At 34.6% G+C, this 18,927-nt stretch overlaps 10 protein-coding genes across 10 annotated transcripts; 6 read left to right on the top strand and 4 right to left on the bottom strand.

Annotated features, from left to right (window-relative positions):
* Positions 1 to 2: 2 nt before the first annotated feature.
* On the top strand, positions 3 to 764 carry VCUG_01924 (uncharacterized protein; the record flags this gene model as incomplete). The annotated part of the gene is made up of 1 exon (XM_008076748.1): positions 3 to 764. A coding segment is annotated over one exon (762 nt), but the record flags the coding sequence as incomplete, so codon positions are not given.
* A 2,231-nt stretch (positions 765 to 2,995) lies between these two features.
* Positions 2,996 to 4,869, bottom strand: VCUG_01925 (uncharacterized protein). Its single transcript, XM_008076731.1, has one exon. The coding sequence runs from the start codon at positions 4,576 to 4,578 to the stop codon at positions 3,136 to 3,138; it is 1,443 nt and encodes a 480-aa protein (XP_008074922.1). The 5' UTR covers positions 4,579 to 4,869; the 3' UTR covers positions 2,996 to 3,135.
* Positions 4,870 to 5,287: 418 nt separating this feature from the next.
* On the bottom strand, positions 5,288 to 6,708 carry VCUG_01926 (uncharacterized protein; the record flags this gene model as incomplete). Its single annotated transcript, XM_008076749.1, has 1 exon — positions 5,288 to 6,708. The coding sequence occupies exon 1, from the start codon at positions 6,701 to 6,703 to the stop codon at positions 5,288 to 5,290; it is 1,416 nt and encodes a 471-aa protein (XP_008074940.1). The 5' UTR covers positions 6,704 to 6,708.
* Positions 6,709 to 7,845: 1,137 nt separating this feature from the next.
* VCUG_01927 (uncharacterized protein) lies at positions 7,846 to 8,852 on the top strand (the record flags this gene model as incomplete). Its single annotated transcript, XM_008076732.1, has 1 exon — positions 7,846 to 8,852. The coding sequence occupies exon 1, from the start codon at positions 7,860 to 7,862 to the stop codon at positions 8,850 to 8,852; it is 993 nt and encodes a 330-aa protein (XP_008074923.1). The 5' UTR covers positions 7,846 to 7,859.
* Positions 8,853 to 10,212: 1,360 nt separating this feature from the next.
* VCUG_01928 (uncharacterized protein) lies at positions 10,213 to 10,861 on the top strand (the record flags this gene model as incomplete). Its single annotated transcript, XM_008076750.1, has 1 exon — positions 10,213 to 10,861. One exon carries the CDS (start codon positions 10,213 to 10,215, stop codon positions 10,735 to 10,737), a length of 525 nt encoding a protein of 174 aa, XP_008074941.1. The 3' UTR covers positions 10,738 to 10,861.
* An 803-nt stretch (positions 10,862 to 11,664) lies between these two features.
* VCUG_01929 (uncharacterized protein) lies at positions 11,665 to 12,367 on the top strand. The gene has a single exon (XM_008076751.1). It carries the CDS (start codon positions 11,728 to 11,730, stop codon positions 12,223 to 12,225), a length of 498 nt encoding a protein of 165 aa, XP_008074942.1. The 5' UTR covers positions 11,665 to 11,727; the 3' UTR covers positions 12,226 to 12,367.
* Positions 12,368 to 12,425: 58 nt separating this feature from the next.
* On the bottom strand, positions 12,426 to 13,504 carry VCUG_01930 (uncharacterized protein; the record flags this gene model as incomplete). Its single annotated transcript, XM_008076752.1, has 1 exon — positions 12,426 to 13,504. The coding sequence occupies one exon, from the start codon at positions 13,502 to 13,504 to the stop codon at positions 12,512 to 12,514; it is 993 nt and encodes a 330-aa protein (XP_008074943.1). The 3' UTR covers positions 12,426 to 12,511.
* A 248-nt stretch (positions 13,505 to 13,752) lies between these two features.
* Positions 13,753 to 14,470, top strand: VCUG_01931 (uncharacterized protein). The gene has a single exon (XM_008076753.1). It carries the CDS (start codon positions 13,853 to 13,855, stop codon positions 14,300 to 14,302), a length of 450 nt encoding a protein of 149 aa, XP_008074944.1. The 5' UTR covers positions 13,753 to 13,852; the 3' UTR covers positions 14,303 to 14,470.
* Positions 14,471 to 15,312: 842 nt separating this feature from the next.
* VCUG_01932 (uncharacterized protein) lies at positions 15,313 to 15,964 on the bottom strand (the record flags this gene model as incomplete). Its single annotated transcript, XM_008076754.1, has 1 exon — positions 15,313 to 15,964. The coding sequence occupies one exon, from the start codon at positions 15,962 to 15,964 to the stop codon at positions 15,416 to 15,418; it is 549 nt and encodes a 182-aa protein (XP_008074945.1). The 3' UTR covers positions 15,313 to 15,415.
* A 912-nt stretch (positions 15,965 to 16,876) lies between these two features.
* On the top strand, positions 16,877 to 18,175 carry VCUG_01933 (uncharacterized protein; the record flags this gene model as incomplete). The annotated part of the gene is made up of 1 exon (XM_008076755.1): positions 16,877 to 18,175. The coding sequence occupies one exon, from the start codon at positions 16,877 to 16,879 to the stop codon at positions 18,173 to 18,175; it is 1,299 nt and encodes a 432-aa protein (XP_008074946.1).
* Positions 18,176 to 18,927: the final 752 nt, after the last annotated feature.

The raw sequence follows: 18,927 nt of genomic DNA on the forward strand, positions 1-18,927 counted from the left end.
ACGCGCGATTAGTTCAACATTGCAAGAATTACATCCATGAACTGCCATATAAACTTCATACTATCCGCTACGTATGCATTGGTATGAAATACGTGTTGTTAGATCGTAATTTTATTGAATTGTATGTTAATTGCAAGGTTATCGCACAGCAAATTGAATGTGTTTTTAGCGAATTAAACCTTGCAACGCAACTGATGAACCAAGTGATTGGTAAATTGTATGTACGTTGTCCACAAGACATGAAACAGGCTGCTGAGAACATATCAAGTAATTTCAGCGAAGTTATGGCAGTGCAAAGGCAAGTACTTAAGGCACTGGCAGATAGCATGTCGGAAGTTGGAAGACTTGTTCTGATGATGGATTTATCAAAAAATGTACGATACGGAGAAAATAACATGATGGCAGGTGGGAGTGAATCGTGTAATGCAAATGTTGGAGAAGAGCAAGAAGTGGTAGGAGGATCATATGATCCGGTGAAAGCAGATGCGCGTCAAAACGTTTCTCATACAGAACGGTACAGCAAGATGAAAAGATTCGAAAGCACAATCAAATCGAATACGCATCATAGCGCGAAACATGGTGCGTCAGTTGACGAAAAAGCATCTACAAGTGCCGAAAATCTCGGATGGACCGAACAACCACAATCATTACGTAGAGAATACGGCGATAATTACCATTTAATGGTACCTCCGTATCAAAATAAAAATGAGAACGATATCGTATATAAGACGGATATTTTGCAAAAATTCTGCAAAAACTGTTAAACGAATGCATGGGAGTAGCTGACGGTTTACAGAACAGTTCGTTATTTTTCCAAAATATTTTGTGGATAATACAGGTGTCAGGAAACGATGATAAGGGTTCTAAAAAACGTAGGTGCTAGTGCTTGAAATGAATGCTAGTTTTATTAGTGACAGGTGCTATGATGCATTCTGATCACACACCTATTCGATTAAACGTATTCATTATCGGTTCTGGGTGTGTATTTGTTATTCACTGCCAGATCGTTGGTTGTTGTCATTCTCAGCAGTTTTTTGAACTAACACGCATAGTTTGTGTTAAAACAACTATCCACAAATATAAAAAGACGCGATTTACTATCATTAATAGATTTCTTAGCTCGGCCAAACGCTGTACAACCAAAGAAAACAGCTAAAGAAAAGTGAAATGCAGATTTTTAAAAGTGGCACGGTCTAATACTGCCAGCACAGGCCTATTGTGTAAGATATGCTTCTTGGAATTCATTCTAGCCATTAGCTTATTCTTGCACAATTCTGTGTTGGTACTGTAGAAAAACCTATGATTCTTCCTGTAAGTGCGCTGGTACCGATAGTAGTTGTTCATTATTGTTCAAGCTCGCTCCAACAACTTAAGGCTCGGTACTCCTGATTCACATCACCATTTAATATCTGTTTGATGAGTTAGAGCCTTTTAATCTTTGAACTTATGTTTCTGATCTACAAAACACGGGAAGGATATATAATCTATACCAAATTTTCTTTAACCAAACTCATCTACCACCACGCACATAACGCCTACATGAGTCAAAATGAATGCATGTGATTCCACTATCTATGTTCGTCTTTGGCTATTGTAAATCATGTCCATTTCTCTAGAAAGCATGTATCGATCAAATCTTCTTCTTACACAGGAGAGTTCAATCTTGGACCCCTGAGACGGTATCTATTGGTCTGTCTACTCAGTCATCAGAGATCCTTAGTCTAAATGCTTCGTCAGGTCGTACCAGAGAGTCTGGTTCACCCGACATTACATTTGAAACAAGAAGTTTTTGTGGTGACTTAAGTTAAAGCAGCACTGTTCTATGGAACAAAAAATGTCAAATCAACTTTTATCTCAGTCCTCCCTACCTTTGTTGTCAATATTAGAGCGGAAAACTTGAAACAAGATATTTATGTTGTAGAAGCCTGATGGCTCAAACCTGCTAGTTAAGTAATTGACCTTTACTGATCCGCTAAATGCTCGATTGCAAGAGTATCCAACTGGAGATGGGTAGTGAAGGCTATTATCGAGCAAATTGAAAGCTGAAGAACGTAGGCTTCGAGGTTTTAGAAGATTTCACAGCATTATTCTGTAAGTCGTGGTCTTCATAAGCCATTTCCTGTTAGACATCAAAACTTTTTCTTTTAAATTGAACGTGTACTTCAGATAGAACTACAGGGCCTCCACAATGTGATGTTTATATCCGAGAAACACATCATTTTTATTACACCTGGTTGTAGAACCAACTCAATAAGCTTCAAACCACCATTTTATTTTTGAACTTCAGGTGTATACATGTAATTTTCGGTTTTATATCATTTGTCTTGTTGTGGTTGATCACTGCTTGGAAATAATATCTTGTCTTTCACTAATAACGGATCATTGCAGTAAGCTTTTAATGCCATTTTCAGCCACATTGAACATTTTACAATGTATTTCCGATGAAAAGAACCAATTATTGTGCTTGATTACAATTGTATAAACAAATAAATAATACCTGGTAGTATACATCTTTCTCTTTTGGAACAAACTATATATTATATTGCACCGGTCACGTAGCTTGGAAAGCTCACTAGATAACGGACTAAATAAATTAATGATTATTACTCTTGTAGCGAGAAAAAGGAGTTTTGGCAATGTTACGTTAGATCATAGCTATAGACCAGGCGGTATTTACATATAAAAGAGGGTGAAGTATAAAAAGATGTACATCGCTTGACTAGACTAACTCGTAGCATTCTTCTCTTCAAGTTTATTTTGGGTATTGCGGTAGTCCTCTATTGAATAGGAGTACAAAAAAGAAATAAGTGCCTCCAACACACAATCTTTATTTAAATTTGATGACAAAATATGCTCACTGTGTTTCTAGGATTAGATGCTTTTATTGATTTTCTGCCACTAGAATGCTAACGACGTGTGTCATAGCTCTGGTGGCTACAACACCTGAAAATTTATTTAGGAATAACGATGAACTTTTTCTCAGGCTCGTTAGATGCTGAACACTCATCATTTGCTAAACGCTAGCGGATATAATGCAAGTATACCAGAAAAATTAGCTGATTCTATGAGCATCTGCTCATTTTTCAAAACATATTTACATTTTCATACGTTCTAATTGCACGGTGAGCCAGAATTTTAATCTAGAAATCTAACAGAGCTGAGCAATCCATCAACGCTACTAATAAACACCACATTTTTATGCACCATTATATCAGTTATACCTTTATAACATACATTCTCCATTTTACACACGATACCAGTTCGATTCATGCAATATAAATGGTTTTTCACCGCAAAAAATACCATATTATCTGTATTAGATATTGTAAAGCTATAATCGTCCATATTGAATGAATCATTTATATCATTTTCATCTTTTTTTTCATCCATCATAGCATTATTTGTCACTTCAGAATCTAATTGTTGTGCTTCATCACGATTTTTGTAGCACAAACCACTTTTTTCTACGTTCAGTTCATACTTCAACGGTTTGTCATTTATTTTATCACTGTTTAAAGCGTGCCCTCCCTCCTTTGCGTTTCGACTTGAATTTTTAAATTTTCCGCTACTAAAAACCGGATCATTTGACTGTGACTTGTCACAAAGTACTTCTTTTAATGGTAATCCATTAAGAACATTTTCCTTTTCAAATACACTACTCAAACCCAACCTTGCGCTTATATTGCTGATCAAAGTACACATTTCTTCTTTTATTGGATCTAAATTCGAGTGTTCAAAATCTGCCTCTCCCGCCCCGGTGCAACTATCGATTATAATTTTTTTCCATCGCTCCCTAACCTGTTTCGCATTTTTAGATTCCAAGGCTCTTTTTTCAGACAACTCAGAGCATTCTTTCTTACCGTATTCATAAATTACACTCACATGTGCTTCAAACGGGCCAATTTTGCCCAAAAGACACGTTCCACAGAACGGAAAATGTAAAATGTGCAGATAATTGCCAATACATCCACCAACATACAGAAATTCATTGTCATGTGAAAATTTATATCTCCTGAACAGAATCATTTCTTGTTCATCAGCGAATGCGTTGCTAAGCTTTCCCAGAAGTGTCATTTTGTTTGTGATATAAAAAATTTTCATTGTTTTATCCTTAGAGAACGTGCTGAGAATGTTATACTTGGCATTGTAAGCCAGACCTTGTATGGAGAGAGAATGTGGTTTTATAACATTGAGTAGTTTATACGAAAGTAGTTTTGCGACTCTCAAGGGCTTAATCTTCTTTTTCGCAACAGTTTTAGAACCATTTTCTACCATTTGACTATTATTTTGTGTTCTTACATCAGAACTGTGATGATTTTGAGCATCCTTGTCCATTTTTTCTCCATCAATGCCATTCTTACCTAAACTTTCACCAACTGCCTTTTCCTCCTCTTGCTTATCTCCTTGCTCGTTGTTCTCAATTATTTCGTACATCATTAGCCTGCCACTTTCGAAAGCAAATACCACCACTTCCCGTCTAACGAAAACAATTTCATTGCAGCTGTCGCCATCGCCACCTCGTATAGCACATTCTTCAAATGTACATCCTTTTTCTTTGAAGATGTATACCTCTCCCATTGTAGTTCCGGCCGCCACATATCTGCCGTGCGAGCGTATTATGTTGACACTATTCGGCAATGTCAGTGTGCAACAATATACGAAGCTCACACTGCTATTATCTGGATAACACAGAATATTCTTGTTTTTTTTTGTTTCAAGACAATATGCCAGCACCGTACTGTACAATCAGAACCGGCCGTCAGAAGATGGTTGTCAGTCGATGACAAACCATAAATCGATGCATTTTCATGAAAATGTAGCGTATGCTTTGTTATTTCGAACGTATAACCTTTTTTCATAATTATGTTTCTTGCCGCTCGTTTAATGGGTTGTGGCAAATCAACAACTTGTAAGTTTTTTTGCGTTTAAACGCGCATTCCTTTTGAAAGGAATGCGCGTTTAAACTTTGAATTTTCGACCCAACTGAGCTATGTGCTTATGGGAGAACAATTAGCATTGTTTGTGGCGAGCTATGCAACACGACTCGCATCTTTACTAATTCGAATACAAAATCGTGAAAAATCCTGTCTCACTCACATCTAAGTAATCTAATATAATACATCTCAATTATAGCACAATTTAAGATGCTGCAATACATTAAAATCGTGTTATTATAATAACATTGTTAGAATACATGAAATGCAATATAAACAAAGAATTTTATCATATACTTGTTAGAAATCTAGTAAGTCTATCCATACATCAAATAATAGATTTAATTTACGTGTTATGAAAGTTCCAGATTATCAAGCCTTTTCAGGATCTTTTCAAAGTCGCCATTGTACGGTGCACGTTTATTCAGATCTTTAAATATTTTTTTTACGTTTTCCAAAACGTAATTTCGCGTTTCATTTGGTATCTTTGTTTGTGTGAAGAAATTAAGTGTGTTATCGATAAAAGCGGTGCAATTGCCCCCGTAATTAGCACTTTCATCTCTCAAATAACTAATAATACCTTTCTTGTAGATCTGAATATCATCAAAAAGCATTTTATCACCAATTGCATTCCTGGTCTTCATAATGTAGTTTATGTTATTGAGTAGGTACACATTTTTGTTTAATTCATTTTCATTCAGGGACAAATGTTTTATTTTCATGTATAAAGTTAGTAATATCTTATCCTTTAACTCATCTTGCTCTTTAACCTTCAGATTTTCACCGTATTTCTCTACGTAGTCCTGCGCTACTTGGGAATTAAGAGAATTTATAACTTTGGTGGTGAATACTACGAAGCTCTCTACCTCAAATTTTTTATCGATTTGATTTACATTTTCGATGTAGCGGATAAGATGATGTAACAGACAATCCATGCATCCCAGTAAACTGATACCATTTATCTTTGCCACATCGTAGAGATCTATGATCATGAAAATATCCTTTAGATTTTTTCTCCTTTCGATCAGGTCCATAAACCTCATTATATTAGTTTTCATGTCTTCTCTTAAATAATTTATCATGTTTTTGTTAAGAAATTCGTATGTTGCCGTATCAAACAGAAATATGTTCATTTCCCTAATATCGTTGAATAACTTGCTACTGTCGGCAACACGCTTAACAAATGCATCGGTATCTTCAAGTGCATCCCTAAAATTAAACTCCTTGAAATAAGTCTGCATGTATTTTTCAGCAATTTCCGATTTTTCTCCATAAGTTATCAGAAATGTAGATATCCTGTTAAGACCATCCACCTCGATCAGCATGTTCTCCTTTACCAATAAAAAAAATCTTTTTCTAATGCTGTTGTAAATGCCTGCTAGCGCGGTTTCAGAGCTCTCAATTTTTGTCTTCACGATGCCGATGCTCTTATACATTTTAATGTTCTTATTGCTGTTCTTAATATTCTCATACGCTTCTATTACCTCCAAATCCTTCTTTATGTCGGTATCATTCGCTTTCTTATAATCTTTGATCACTAAAACGCTTTCATTTACATTTTCACAGTATTTAATGTAGTCTTCATGGAACTTTATTGCGTATTCCAAATTCTTTTTAGGAATGCTGTACCGTTCAAACGTTTGTAAAACAGTTGTGGGAGTATTCTGTGTGTTACTCTCCATCTTTTTGTATATCTGATTCAAATTTTGTGCTATTTTATCGGTTTTACCCAAAGTATTCAGCAACTTTTCGTACTCTTCGTATTTCATTAAGGGCCCTGCTAGCAAAAAATAATGTTTAGGATATGATCCATAAATAAATAAATCAAATGCCCTGTGGTTTGGAAGATATACACATGATACAATCCTCAAATTATTTGACGGGACACTCGTACGATGTATCATCTGAATGGCTCCATCTCAGAAAACATTGAATCGAATTGCATCACAATCCAACGGTTATGGTCAGTCCTGGCGGATTAGAGAAATATGTTGTTTTTTAGTCAATATTATGTATTAAGCAATAAAATAAACGATTTTTTGTAAAAGGAATCAAATCTTGGAATAGGCCAATGAACGTGATAAATACTAGATCTGGGACATAAAATCAGCTCTTCTATCACGTATCAATGTTTCCTAAGGTTTATCTAAAAATACAGACTGATATCATAACTTTGTGCACCAAAATCGTATCAGAGTCTACACTTTAAATCCCTGTACTAAGCTAGGCTTTGTAAGTCAGTTATGCGCAATAAGTTTGATCGCTCGTCTTTAGCTATGTTCTAGAGCGAATTCAACTATATTTTGTCATAGTACTCGCATCCACATTGCTCATTATATTGGTTTTTAACAGTATTACTACGTACTATATTGTGTGCAAAGTATAGCAGTTTTGTAGTGGATTTGACAGTAATTCACATTTGTTGGTTGAAGTTGCACTTATCATTGAAGCCTGCTCTTTTTATGTATGCTTCTGGATGCGAGCTTTCATTCGTTATATTACATCGTTGCAGGAAAACAAAATCTTATTTTATGGAGCACCTGAGAGTAAAATCATACCATCTAGGCCTGTTCATCAGAACAAAGCTAGAGAACTACTATTGTGAAGCGAAAACTTACCCAAATATTTATACTTGATCACACTTTGAGATCATTCGTAAAATATATAAAAAGATGTATTACATATGGTTTGGAACAAAAATAACTTTGATTAAAAATATTGAATCAGTAAAAACAACACATTTCCATAGTATGTGTCTCCGATGTCCGGCCAATAATCTTTTTTACCAAGTGTACACTTATTTATCGCCTCAAATATCACACTGTATCGGGCCAATGATTTCCCATCAAAGCATTCCCAAAAAGATTCGTACAAAATGAATCATTTGAGAGGGGTTACTGATTAAAGGAGGCGAAAATAAAAATTATGCAAATTAAACGAAGAAATACTAACAGATATAGAATTTATGAAATGGCAAGCTACTTTTTTGATGTTATTAAGCAATGTGCAAGGAAAATTGTAAATATGTGCGAAGAATTCATTAATTTCATTTACAGATTTTTTAAAAATTTATTTGTATCAAATAAATTGTCATTCATTGATCGAGTCATACGCGCCGTGGTTTTTGTTGAAGTAGAATCTGAACTGACACGCCACCTTTATTGTGAATATGAACGAAGAAGAATCAGCGAATTGAATTGTGACTATTTATTTTTGCAACCACGAGAAACCACCGAAAACACAAAACATATCGTACTGTTTAAATCGCATGGAACCTCAATATATTCTTTTGTGCAAGGCTTTCGATTAGACTTTCTAGCCAATTGCTTCAATATCACGTGGTATGTGATAGATTATAAGAAAGAATGTTACGATATGAACATCAAGGTGGAAAATCGTCTTAGCACACATTGCCTTGATCATTTTGTTGCTTGTGTGGATGCTCTTATTTCAAGAATAAATATGGAAGGTAACAAACCGAGCTTGGTTGGTTTTAGCCTGGGATGTGCAATGCTATTAGAATATGCCAGCAGAACAGGGAAAAGGTTTTTCTTTTCCAAAATAATATTGTTTTCGCCGTTTCTATCCCTCAGGGAGTACTTACACCGTAACCGTTTGCTTCTTTGGTTTGTAGGAAAACGGATCAACAAGAATTTTTCGTTTAATAACAGAGCCAACATTACCAAAATACCCGAAAATCCTGAACAAAATGGTGAACCAAGGGAGTTTTCAGATAAGCGAGATGATATTTTGATACTACATGGAAAACAAGACAATGTAATTCCTATCAGACACGCAGAAGAGCTGGCAAGAGTAGGTAGGTGCAGGTTGGTTACCATTCCGTGGTGCAAACATGTTGATGTCGTGAATGACAGTCGCACCTGGAAAAAAACGATGGAGTTCCTAAATAAAAACTGATTATTCATTTGAGTCGTTTATCTATCGGGTTTAATGCGTTGTTATAATCTTGATAACATTTGCAGCTGGTATTAAGTGTATGGCAACACATAAACATATCTGTATTACAGCTTTCTTAATGTCTTGTTGTTAGTTACTTGTCGTACCATCCGTCCAAATCATCAATTATTTTGGTACAAAATGCAACAACGCCTAATTAATGCTTCAATTTTTTACGTGAATTACGCTACTAACTCCACTGGTACACGAGTTAATTCTTGATATGTGATTTTTTTGTGAAATTCAGAATGTCCCTGTAATGAAATGATTCAATATTATTTCGCAAACCAACGGTGTTGTAATTTATTGAATATAGCTTCTGTAAAATAATCTGTGTAGCGGAAACACAGTAATGAGCATCTCTATGTTTTTATTCCCAACAATAAATTGTGATCATATTTTTTGGAAATATGCAAATCGTTTTTACAGTAACTCCACTGCACAGCCGTTATCCTCATTTAGTAGACATGTTAGCAACGAAAAAGAGTAGAGCTGTAACATCAGATTGAGAGACGAGTCTTATTTGAAGTAAGAGACTAAAAAAACATGGCCATCCAAAATAAATAACAATATGCAATGCATCCATACCAATAATACGAGTAATAATAGCGGTGCAACACTACGCAAGCACACAGAAGTACAGATTATGCCAACTACGCAGGTATAACCGCTACACATGCGTATCTGGCCGAACCGCTCTCTCGTGAATGATTAGCCGACTCAGTTAATAAAATTATTTATTGAATCCTTCATATAAGACACATCCGCTGCCTGTGACCATCGTAATTTATTTTTAGTGGGGGTCTTTTAGATGGTCAGCATCAGCATGAGGTGTGATATTTGATCAAACAAAGATCGAAAAACATGTAGAGTGATCAATTACAGGATTTAAGTTAATTTTTTCTTGTCGCTAAACTGTGCTCAACAGGACTTTAATCAAAGAATAGAGCGAAGTGGTTTTTGTGGTACTTCATGTTTTATTATTTAACCATTTTGTGTGATATAGGGATAAATTAAGCAATCCCTCGTCTTATGCCCGTTAAAAATAAATGAAAGTACGTTCCTCGACAGTAATAATTATAACAAACACGCTCATTCAGTATAACGGCTGGTTTTATTCAATGTAAAGCGCAGAAATAACGTAGCTTGAATTTTAGATTACAGATATATGTTTCAAAGCTTTTCAACTGCATTTTATTTGATGTTTGCAGCATACTTTTGTTTATCCCCTTAAATTAGTTATAGTTAATAAGCCGTAATATCGTTGACAGGTTTTATATCATCATACCCACTTTATTAATATTGCAATAAATGAACCCCCATGCCCAAACTTGTAATAATTACAGGAACCTCGGGATGTGGTAAATCGACCTTGATCAAACGAATTCTCCACTACAAAAATATTTCACTCTCTGTTTCTCACACAACGCGTGAGAAGCGGCCTGGTGAAAACAACCACGTAGACTACCATTTTATCACAAAAGAAGAATTCGTAAGAATGAACAGTTTAAACGAATTTTACGAGACGACCTTTTATGACAATCACTACTACGGTACAGCCAAATCAGAGTTAAATAAGAACGAGTACATTGTTATCGACTGTGATAGAATAGGTGCAGCGAAGTTTAATGAGTTTGACAATGTTAAGATATTCTGTTATAACACTAAGGATGTTTTATACGAACGATTGATGAAGCGGTACGATGACAAGGAAAAAGCCGAGAAGAGATTGCAGAGTTATGAAATAGACATGAAGACATACAGAGAAGGAAGTTATAGTTACAGTATTTTCACCGATGAGATAGAAAGGAATGTTCGGGAATTAGAAGCAGTTATCTTTGGTTGAGATGATCCAAATTGGTTTAGATTCGATTTTATGTGTGAAGAGCTATCATTTCTATGAATATGAATGATACCGGTTTTGTTCATTTACAAACAATGATTAATTAAAACTGTGCTGTGAATAGCTGAAAAATATGTTTATGTGTTGTATTTAATTATTATTTGGTAATATTAGGTTGATGATGCCAAGGACCGAAAATAGTGGTGATATTTCATCTAAATGATACAAAAACATTGATACTTTGCATGTACGATGAACAAAGATAATATCTTACTGGTTAGTATAGGTTGTATTTGCATTTAAACGATCAATTGTTAGCTTTTAAATTTGTAATTAAAGATGGATAGGACGAAGAAGCGAGATGTATTGGTTGAAGACCGTACATTCATGGAATTAGAATGTTAAAGGAAAGCGAGCACAAATATTATTTGATCGAAGATTTGTTTATCATAAAAATTCAGTATTTATTTAGCATATAACATCTATTTTTTGAATTTGCCACCGTTAAAACAGGAATTGTGAGATGACCTTTTTTCTGTACTCTGTCTGTATTGCTATTAATCATGTAATGTTCGTTTTCAAGGTGACTTCCGTTTGAAGTTATGTTTTCTCTTTATACTGTTCGGCTGATATGTAGAATTTATTGCTTGGATGGCTCTTTCGTGCCCCTCTGTTCCTTTCGATTATAGTACAACCATCTCATTGTTTCTAACATTTATTGTTTTATGCTTTTATCACCTACATCACGGTGAGAAATCGTGCAGAACGAACCTCGCAATTTTCAGCTATCTCAAAAACTGATCAGCACCTCCAAAGGTTAGTTTTCAGTACATAAATGCTTTCTAATCTTAAAACACTGCTGATAGTTTTACAAACAGAAATATTCTTCCGACTGATACAAAAAAGAATCCAAATCATTCTATGTGGTCTTATCACTGTTACAGATTGTGAAACGAAAAAGATTTAAATTCAAACGAACCAAGAAGATGATAAATGTTCCTTTTTCTAAATGTTATTCTGGCAAAAGGTACATTCTCAGGGTTGTTTGATTTTTTGAAATTCGATAATTACGAAAACTTTGTGGACCGAGCAAGATATGATGCAGACATAAACACAGAGGATCCATCTCTTTTGGACCTTATGAAAACGGAATTTGTGGTTTTCGGGACGGAAACTTGCGGATTCACGAAAAAGGCTCTAGGGCTCCTCAAAGACAAAGGTGTCAGCTACGTATTTGTCGACAAGGATAAAAATATGACGAATACATACGAAACGCTAAAAAGTACTCTTCAACACGACACATTGCCACTTATAATACACAATAAACGCTTTTTAGGTGGATATGGTAAACTGATAAAATACTTCGAGAATCCAATGAACAATAGTGATAGCACGCAAGATTCCTACAGAAAATACTACGAAAACTACTACAAAGGATACTATGGAAACGCATATAATAACTCCGAATCAACCAACTATTCTTCCCAGTAAAACAGGAATAAATTTATATGGTTCTCGTTTAAGCCGTTCTTACACGTGTTTAATGGGTACCATGTAATGACTCATCTATGGTAAAGTTAGCCTACCAATCTTTCTGATTATTCCCCTATGATACGAAATATCTGAATAATAAATCTTAACTATAATTTTGTACGCTTTTCTCAGGACTATCTACGTATGTTATCACCAAATCAAGTGATGAAGTGTAATTTAATATTAGAAAAAAATAATACCACAGCTAAAAATTATTTCTTAGTGTTCAATAGTTTATGTCAGGCTATTTTTTTAGGAAAAATGACGGTACAACTCTTCCAAAAATTTTTTTTTCATGCTCGCCTACGTTTTTAAGCATTTCTTCTTCAACTTCTTTCGCCAGCTTCCTGATTTCTTCTGACTTATTTACCGAATTCCTGTTCTCGTAAATGAAAGAACAAATATTTATCATATTTCCTTTAGTATATTCACAAGTATCATTTATCGGCTCGTTATCGGCTTTTAAATCAACTTTTATGCCGTTTAGAACGGGTTCAATAAACTCCCTTGCTTCCTCAATAATGTTCTCCTCATATGGATAGATGGGTGAGAATGCGATCTCTTTTTCAACCAATGGCTTGCTGCTGATCTCCTCAACATCTTCAACTTCGTTCCTATTGTGTTGGTTAACCCTGCTTGCGAAATTCAGCTCTACCCCAAACATACCTTGTATGCGTCTGTCGACAGCGTTCTTTTCGTTACGATCATCAAAAAAATAGCTGCCCTTCAGTAGATTGAAAAATTGCTTGAGCGTTACCTGCATTTCTACGTAAATATGTAGCAGATAAGGCTGCTGGATAAAGCACTTGAGCAGATCGTTCTTGCTCTCTATCTCGTAAAGACTGAAATTTTTTATTTGTTGCCCGCGTATTTCGCCGGTCAGTGAACTGTATAACTTTTCATCAAAGTGGTACTTGCTTGTTAATTCATTGTACAAATCGGTATCGCCGACATCTATTCGCTTGCGTTCTTTTATTTCTTTTTCAACAAATATTATGAGTGATTTCGTTATGTCTCTGTTCAGGTAACTGTCAAATTTTAACACCAGCTCTAGGTTGTTCCTGTATGTTATACGTAAAAAGAATTTGTCTTCGTTTTTTACATGTAGAGATTTGATCGATTCCAGGCTGATACTATCGATCAGACTGCCTTCTTTCTCGAATATGAGTAGTGATTTGTGCGATATTTGTATGTAGCGAGTTGATTCTAAGACATAACAGGGAATCCCAAGAACCATTTAGAGGGAATACATTTTACTTTTTTAAAAAAATGTTTAATAAATGTATAAGTGGCTATGCGTAAAGGTGTTATTAACGGCCGATAGAAAAGTTATTCGCACATTCATTCCACAATTTTACTCGGTACTATCAAATTGCGCAGGTTTTGGGATACAAAAGCGATGTGTATTTAAAATTTTTAATTTATTTCTTTACCAAAGTTTTGTGTTAAATAGATTAATGACCCTTTTTTAATTACTCCGGTGCTCTTTTTTGGGCAGAAAACGACAAGAAACTGCGGATATCCTGTCTTCAAAAATAATTAATTATGGCAGTAATTTAAAAATTTTAAATCCGGCTAATCCTTCATGAGATTTGTCCATCCAGAAATACTGTTAAAATCTCACAATGCGGAAAAAACACTTCTCCTCCGGCTAAAATCATCCAAAAACAAAGATCACATAAATAACCTTGTTCTAAAGTATTTACCATCACATAAGGACAAGATAATGGATATAAATGTTTATGTGCCGTCAGATAAAACAAGCAAAATTGGAAAGGTGATAGGAAAAGGTGGATGTAAACTAAAGGAAATTGAGAGAATAAGTAATACACGTATTAGGCTGCGAAGAGATGGAAAAGTGCATTTTAATGTGATAAGAGAAGCAGATGGCGATCTGTGGATAGCGCAAGACATGATTAATTGCATTTTAGCGGACGAACAACAAGATAATGAAGCGAGAGAGTACACCGATTGGGAGAAATACTATTATTGGTGGTATTATTACAACGTAGAAAATAAAAATAAGCACCATTAAAAGGACATTAAAGATGAGCTGTGAGCTTAGTTTAAATATTGAGTTCTTGGTTTTATTTAAAACAGGCATGGTAACACGAAGTTAAGTTTTTTGTGCTTCTAGATTGGAAAAGTACTGGTAGCTGGACAAAGAAACCTGAAAATTACTCGAAAAAAATGATTAGAGACAAGTAAATTAATTTGTTGAAAGTAATAATATTATAGTATAGGCGTGACATACATTATATAAGAATGTATTGCATGCTTTGTTCGGAAAAACTAATGGATACGCAAGCAACATTTAATTTACATTCTACCACTCATTATTCAGCTTGTAGATAAAAAATTAACCAGTTTAAATACTAAGTTTATACTATCGATACGACCAGTTGCTTTTAACACGTGGTTTTAAGTATTTTGTTTTTTAGTTAACGCTGCTTCAAAGCTGTGACTGAGCAATAATTATTTTTGTTATGTATTATTAGCAGTTATTTACGATGGCTTTACCATAAACTTTTTTTAATGGAACAAATGTTACTTATTAATGATAGCTAAATTTATTTATCGCAATTATTTAACGCTCCAAATATTACTTCGTCCCAAATTAAAAGGAAATAACCATCTGTAGCATGATATTTGAAGTTAACACTTGGTTGTCTCTCCATTGGCACATTTTAGCATATTGTGACAACTGTTATCGTCAAACAAGCAATTCGGATGAAATAATCACAAATATCGGAGCAATGATGCACAGAAAATAGCTTGACGAGGAAAGATGTTTTGTTAAAGTGACTGGACTTAACGTTCAACACGCTCTATTTGGATGAATTAATATGTAAACTTAGAAAAATATGTCAGGTTCACAATATAATAATATATATAACTCAATCGCTGCGATGGATGCAGCTATCGGCTGAAATATTGATTTCTGCGGAAAGTTTGGGCAATATTACCTGCTAGCAAATACCCTATAAGCCTGACAAAGTCAGAAATTAATCTAAATGGATTGTGTTTCACATACCAACAAGATAAACTCAATACTTTTATTTCAAATCGATGTTTGATCATGCCTCACTTTGTTTCTTAATAAAACATCTGCAAAAATCAAACATTTCTACCTCCCAAACTTTTACTTTTACTGCACGTACAAATTCTTCGTGTTCCTAAATGATGAGTTATCCTTCAAGCTTTCATCGTTGTCTTTGTATTCTACCGACAAGAAAAATTTTACATCCAAAACTTTTTTGATCTCCATCAAGACATCTTTAAAACTATCCTTTCCAGTTGAATCCTTAGTCCATACCGCCAAAATAACATTTTTCATCCTGAAACTAATCACAATTCCATTAACATCTATTTTGTCAAAGGGCTGACGGACCATCCGTATCAACAATTTCTGGAATAACCGTGTGCTAACTTCTCGTCGCAGCTTAATTATCCATTTACCACCCTTGATATTGCTCTTATCCTCCCATAATGGCTCAATTCCATCCTTGAATATTGAAATGTCGGTTATTCCCTCTATGTGATCAAAATTTACGTGGTTGAGAAAGTATAAAAGGTTCTCCACCGATTTTAGCGTGCACAGCTTCTTCAACGAGTTGCAAAAATCAAAAGGCTCCTTCTTCGTGGTATTTCGTGTTATGGTTTTCACCGTGAAGGGAACGAACAAAGGATGTGTCATGGATAAGGGTGGAGTAAATAATTTTTATTATTTTTGTATTGTTGGTGATTTATAGGGGCGATGTTGATTTTATGGGTTTGTGTCATTTTTTTAGGTGATCCGCTGACACCGGTAACACTACAATTCCGCTGACTGCTACACAATTTTATTCTTTATACCTCTTCCTCAATTATTACTACATAATTAGTAACAATAACATGTTCATCTCATGTAAATTCAAGTTACATTAATCATATCGTGCAATATTTTGTTTTAATACGTCACTGTGGGGTCATTATTTGCAGGCTCGGTTTATACTGACAGATATATTCACTTGTATGAGTCATCCATCAGCACGGGAAAAATGACAAATATTGACATGTTCACGAATGATCAAAAGGCTTGTCTTTTTAAGAGGAGAAATATGATAATCGCGAGTGAAATGTTTTTATTGTAAAAAGTAATTTTCAAAGAGTGAAATATATATGAAGATTTAATTGCTCTGGTGAGATAGAAGAAGCGATAGTTCGAAACAACAAGGAACGAAATTCTTGGCCATTTTAATCGATAATACTCGTTCAGCATGATCTTCAAATCAAGTTATTGAACGTAGGTACATGCTTCATCACACAGGAGGACATGAGAATCATGTTTGTTCCTTGCAAAAGCAAGATGTGTATTTAGATTGTTCGTAATACAGCGTAAAGGCTTGTGTTCGTTTGAGAGGAAAAATGTTTGACCGAGCACCAGATAAAAAATAGAAGGTTGTACTAAAGACAAGTTTGGTTTTAGTAAAAAAGTTTAATTAAATTACATCCATCTATTAGGCCCTGTATATTACAAGAAGCAGAACTTTAAATCCCTCTTGGTTTATAACCATACTTTTTTGAAGTATTTGGATCGAAAACCATATTTTTAAAATACAACCCTTTTATGACTATCAAACAGGATGATTACGTAGTGATAGAAGGTCACGGATGCATGAGCGCTCCTCTAAAAATCGAGAATAAGAAGTGCAAGTTTAACAGACAGGAGTTTAATCTGCTCGATCTTGAGGGATTAGAATATTACATGGCCTATAAAATTGAGAACGATGTGTTTACACTTGTGGGTGAATCGAAACAATTAGAAGAAAATGGAGAGAAGAAACACAAAGAAGCGAATGGCATCGAAGGTGACAATGATATGGCTGTGATTTATGCGGATAAATTCAATTTCTATGAACACAAAGATAACTTTAGCAGGAATCGGAGCAAATATGACGATAATGATGATCAAGGCAGTGACATCAATAAGAATAACGAAGAAGAGATGACAATGGAAGAAAGAACAAGGAGGAAGTACAAAAATAAAAAGAATGAAAAAAAAGAAAAAAGAATAATTGTTCACGAATTAACACCTCATTCTTTTCATTCCTCATTAACAAAAAGGAAGAAAACCTTTTCTTTAAGTGCCATAGCATTTTTGTCATTCTACTTAGAAAAGGATCGCAGTGTTTTGATTTATGATGATAAGAATGCGCTTCTTTCGTATACCGCATTTTACAAAAACGTAAAAAACATCGATGTGGTGGGAGCGAAGCAAAGTGTCAGGAAAGTTGGTGATTATACCATCAAATACACAACTTTGAGCGAGACATTAGGTTTTTATGATGTAATAATTCTTGCAGACATCCATGATGCGGTGGAAAACCAACTCCTGTGTGAAAAAGTTCATTCGCATCTGAACGATCAATTGGTTGTTTACAGAAGGAATAGAGGTGATGCAGAAAAATGTTTTGAGTATTTGTTGAATAATAAATTATATGTGAACGTGCGAATGAGTGACTTTTTCTGTAGGAGATATACGATCGAGAGTATGCATCCTGTGGTGAGAGGAGACTATAACGAAGGCTATGTTATTACGGCAAACAAGGTCGTAGATATGTCGGAATGTTTAGCAACAGATGGGGGGCTTGTTGCGCAAAAGGAGACAAAACATTTCTCAGCAGATGAGGTAAAACCAGAAATTGTAATGGTTAACAAACAAAATACCGACAAAGAAGACACATCCATGAGTTCAATGATAAAATCAGCGGATATCAATGATGCTACAAGTGGAAAAAGGAAAAATTTGGAAGGGAGAGGATTAAATGCAGAATGTGAAATAGTTGATTTACAAACTGATAAAAACGACACTGAAAACGAAAATGAGGATGTGACTTGCAAACGCAAGCACTTGTCCGACGAATAATTAAATTATATTTTTTTACTCACATAATATAATCCAGTTATTTTCTCTTTCTCGTTTTCTATTTTCATGATCATTCTTTCACATTTTTCTTTCACATGTTCATGGCTTATCTTTGTGCCTGTTTCTTCATTCATTAAGTAATACTCCTTTGTTTTGTCAATATTTTGGAGCAGTTTGCGGTATTGCAATTGTTTAAAATTCAAGGAATTTATGATTATGACGTAGCCTTGCTGGTTTATCATCAAAAAGGGTCAAATTCGTGCAAAGTAGTTTTTGGAAGTCGAGCATTAGTGAAAATTTGCTGTTGCAAACTACAAGAATTGTAAATAGAATTGAATGCAAAAATCATAAATATGATCCATTAGTATTTATTTGCAAATGATGCTGTATTAATAACAATCTGTTGAATGATAATCGATCGAATACAGTTCTTACGTGCTAAGTATCAAATTCAAAACAAGTGATGTTGTTTGAACAGCAAATAATTATAGTATAAATAATATTAGATTTACGTACAGCTCCTATTACGCTTCAATTGTGTCATTTCCGAACATAAATAATTGTAAGAAATAAAATAGGTGTGTTTAACGCTGGTTATGGTTTATGATGTATAGCAATAGCAGGACTTGATTTAATATTTAGTGCAAACGAGAGAAGATAGCTATTTGCAGTAAAGTACTCATGCATGTGAGTGTTTAACATCAGTTATGCAACACGCCTCTAATAATGTACAGGGATTTTCCTTATTTTCT

The sequence above is a fragment of the Vavraia culicis genome (assembly GCF_000192795.1).
Source record: "Vavraia culicis subsp. floridensis unplaced genomic scaffold supercont1.36, whole genome shotgun sequence".
NCBI classification, from domain to species: Eukaryota; Fungi; Microsporidia; family Pleistophoridae; genus Vavraia; species Vavraia culicis.

Coding starts and splice junctions, on each gene's coding strand:
- VCUG_01925 (XM_008076731.1), bottom strand. CDS start 4,578: ATGGGAGAGGTATACATCTTCAAAGAAAAAGGATGTACATTTGAAGAA.
- VCUG_01931 (XM_008076753.1), top strand. CDS start 13,853: ATGAGATTTGTCCATCCAGAAATACTGTTAAAATCTCACAATGCGGAA.
- VCUG_01929 (XM_008076751.1), top strand. CDS start 11,728: ATGTTCCTTTTTCTAAATGTTATTCTGGCAAAAGGTACATTCTCAGGG.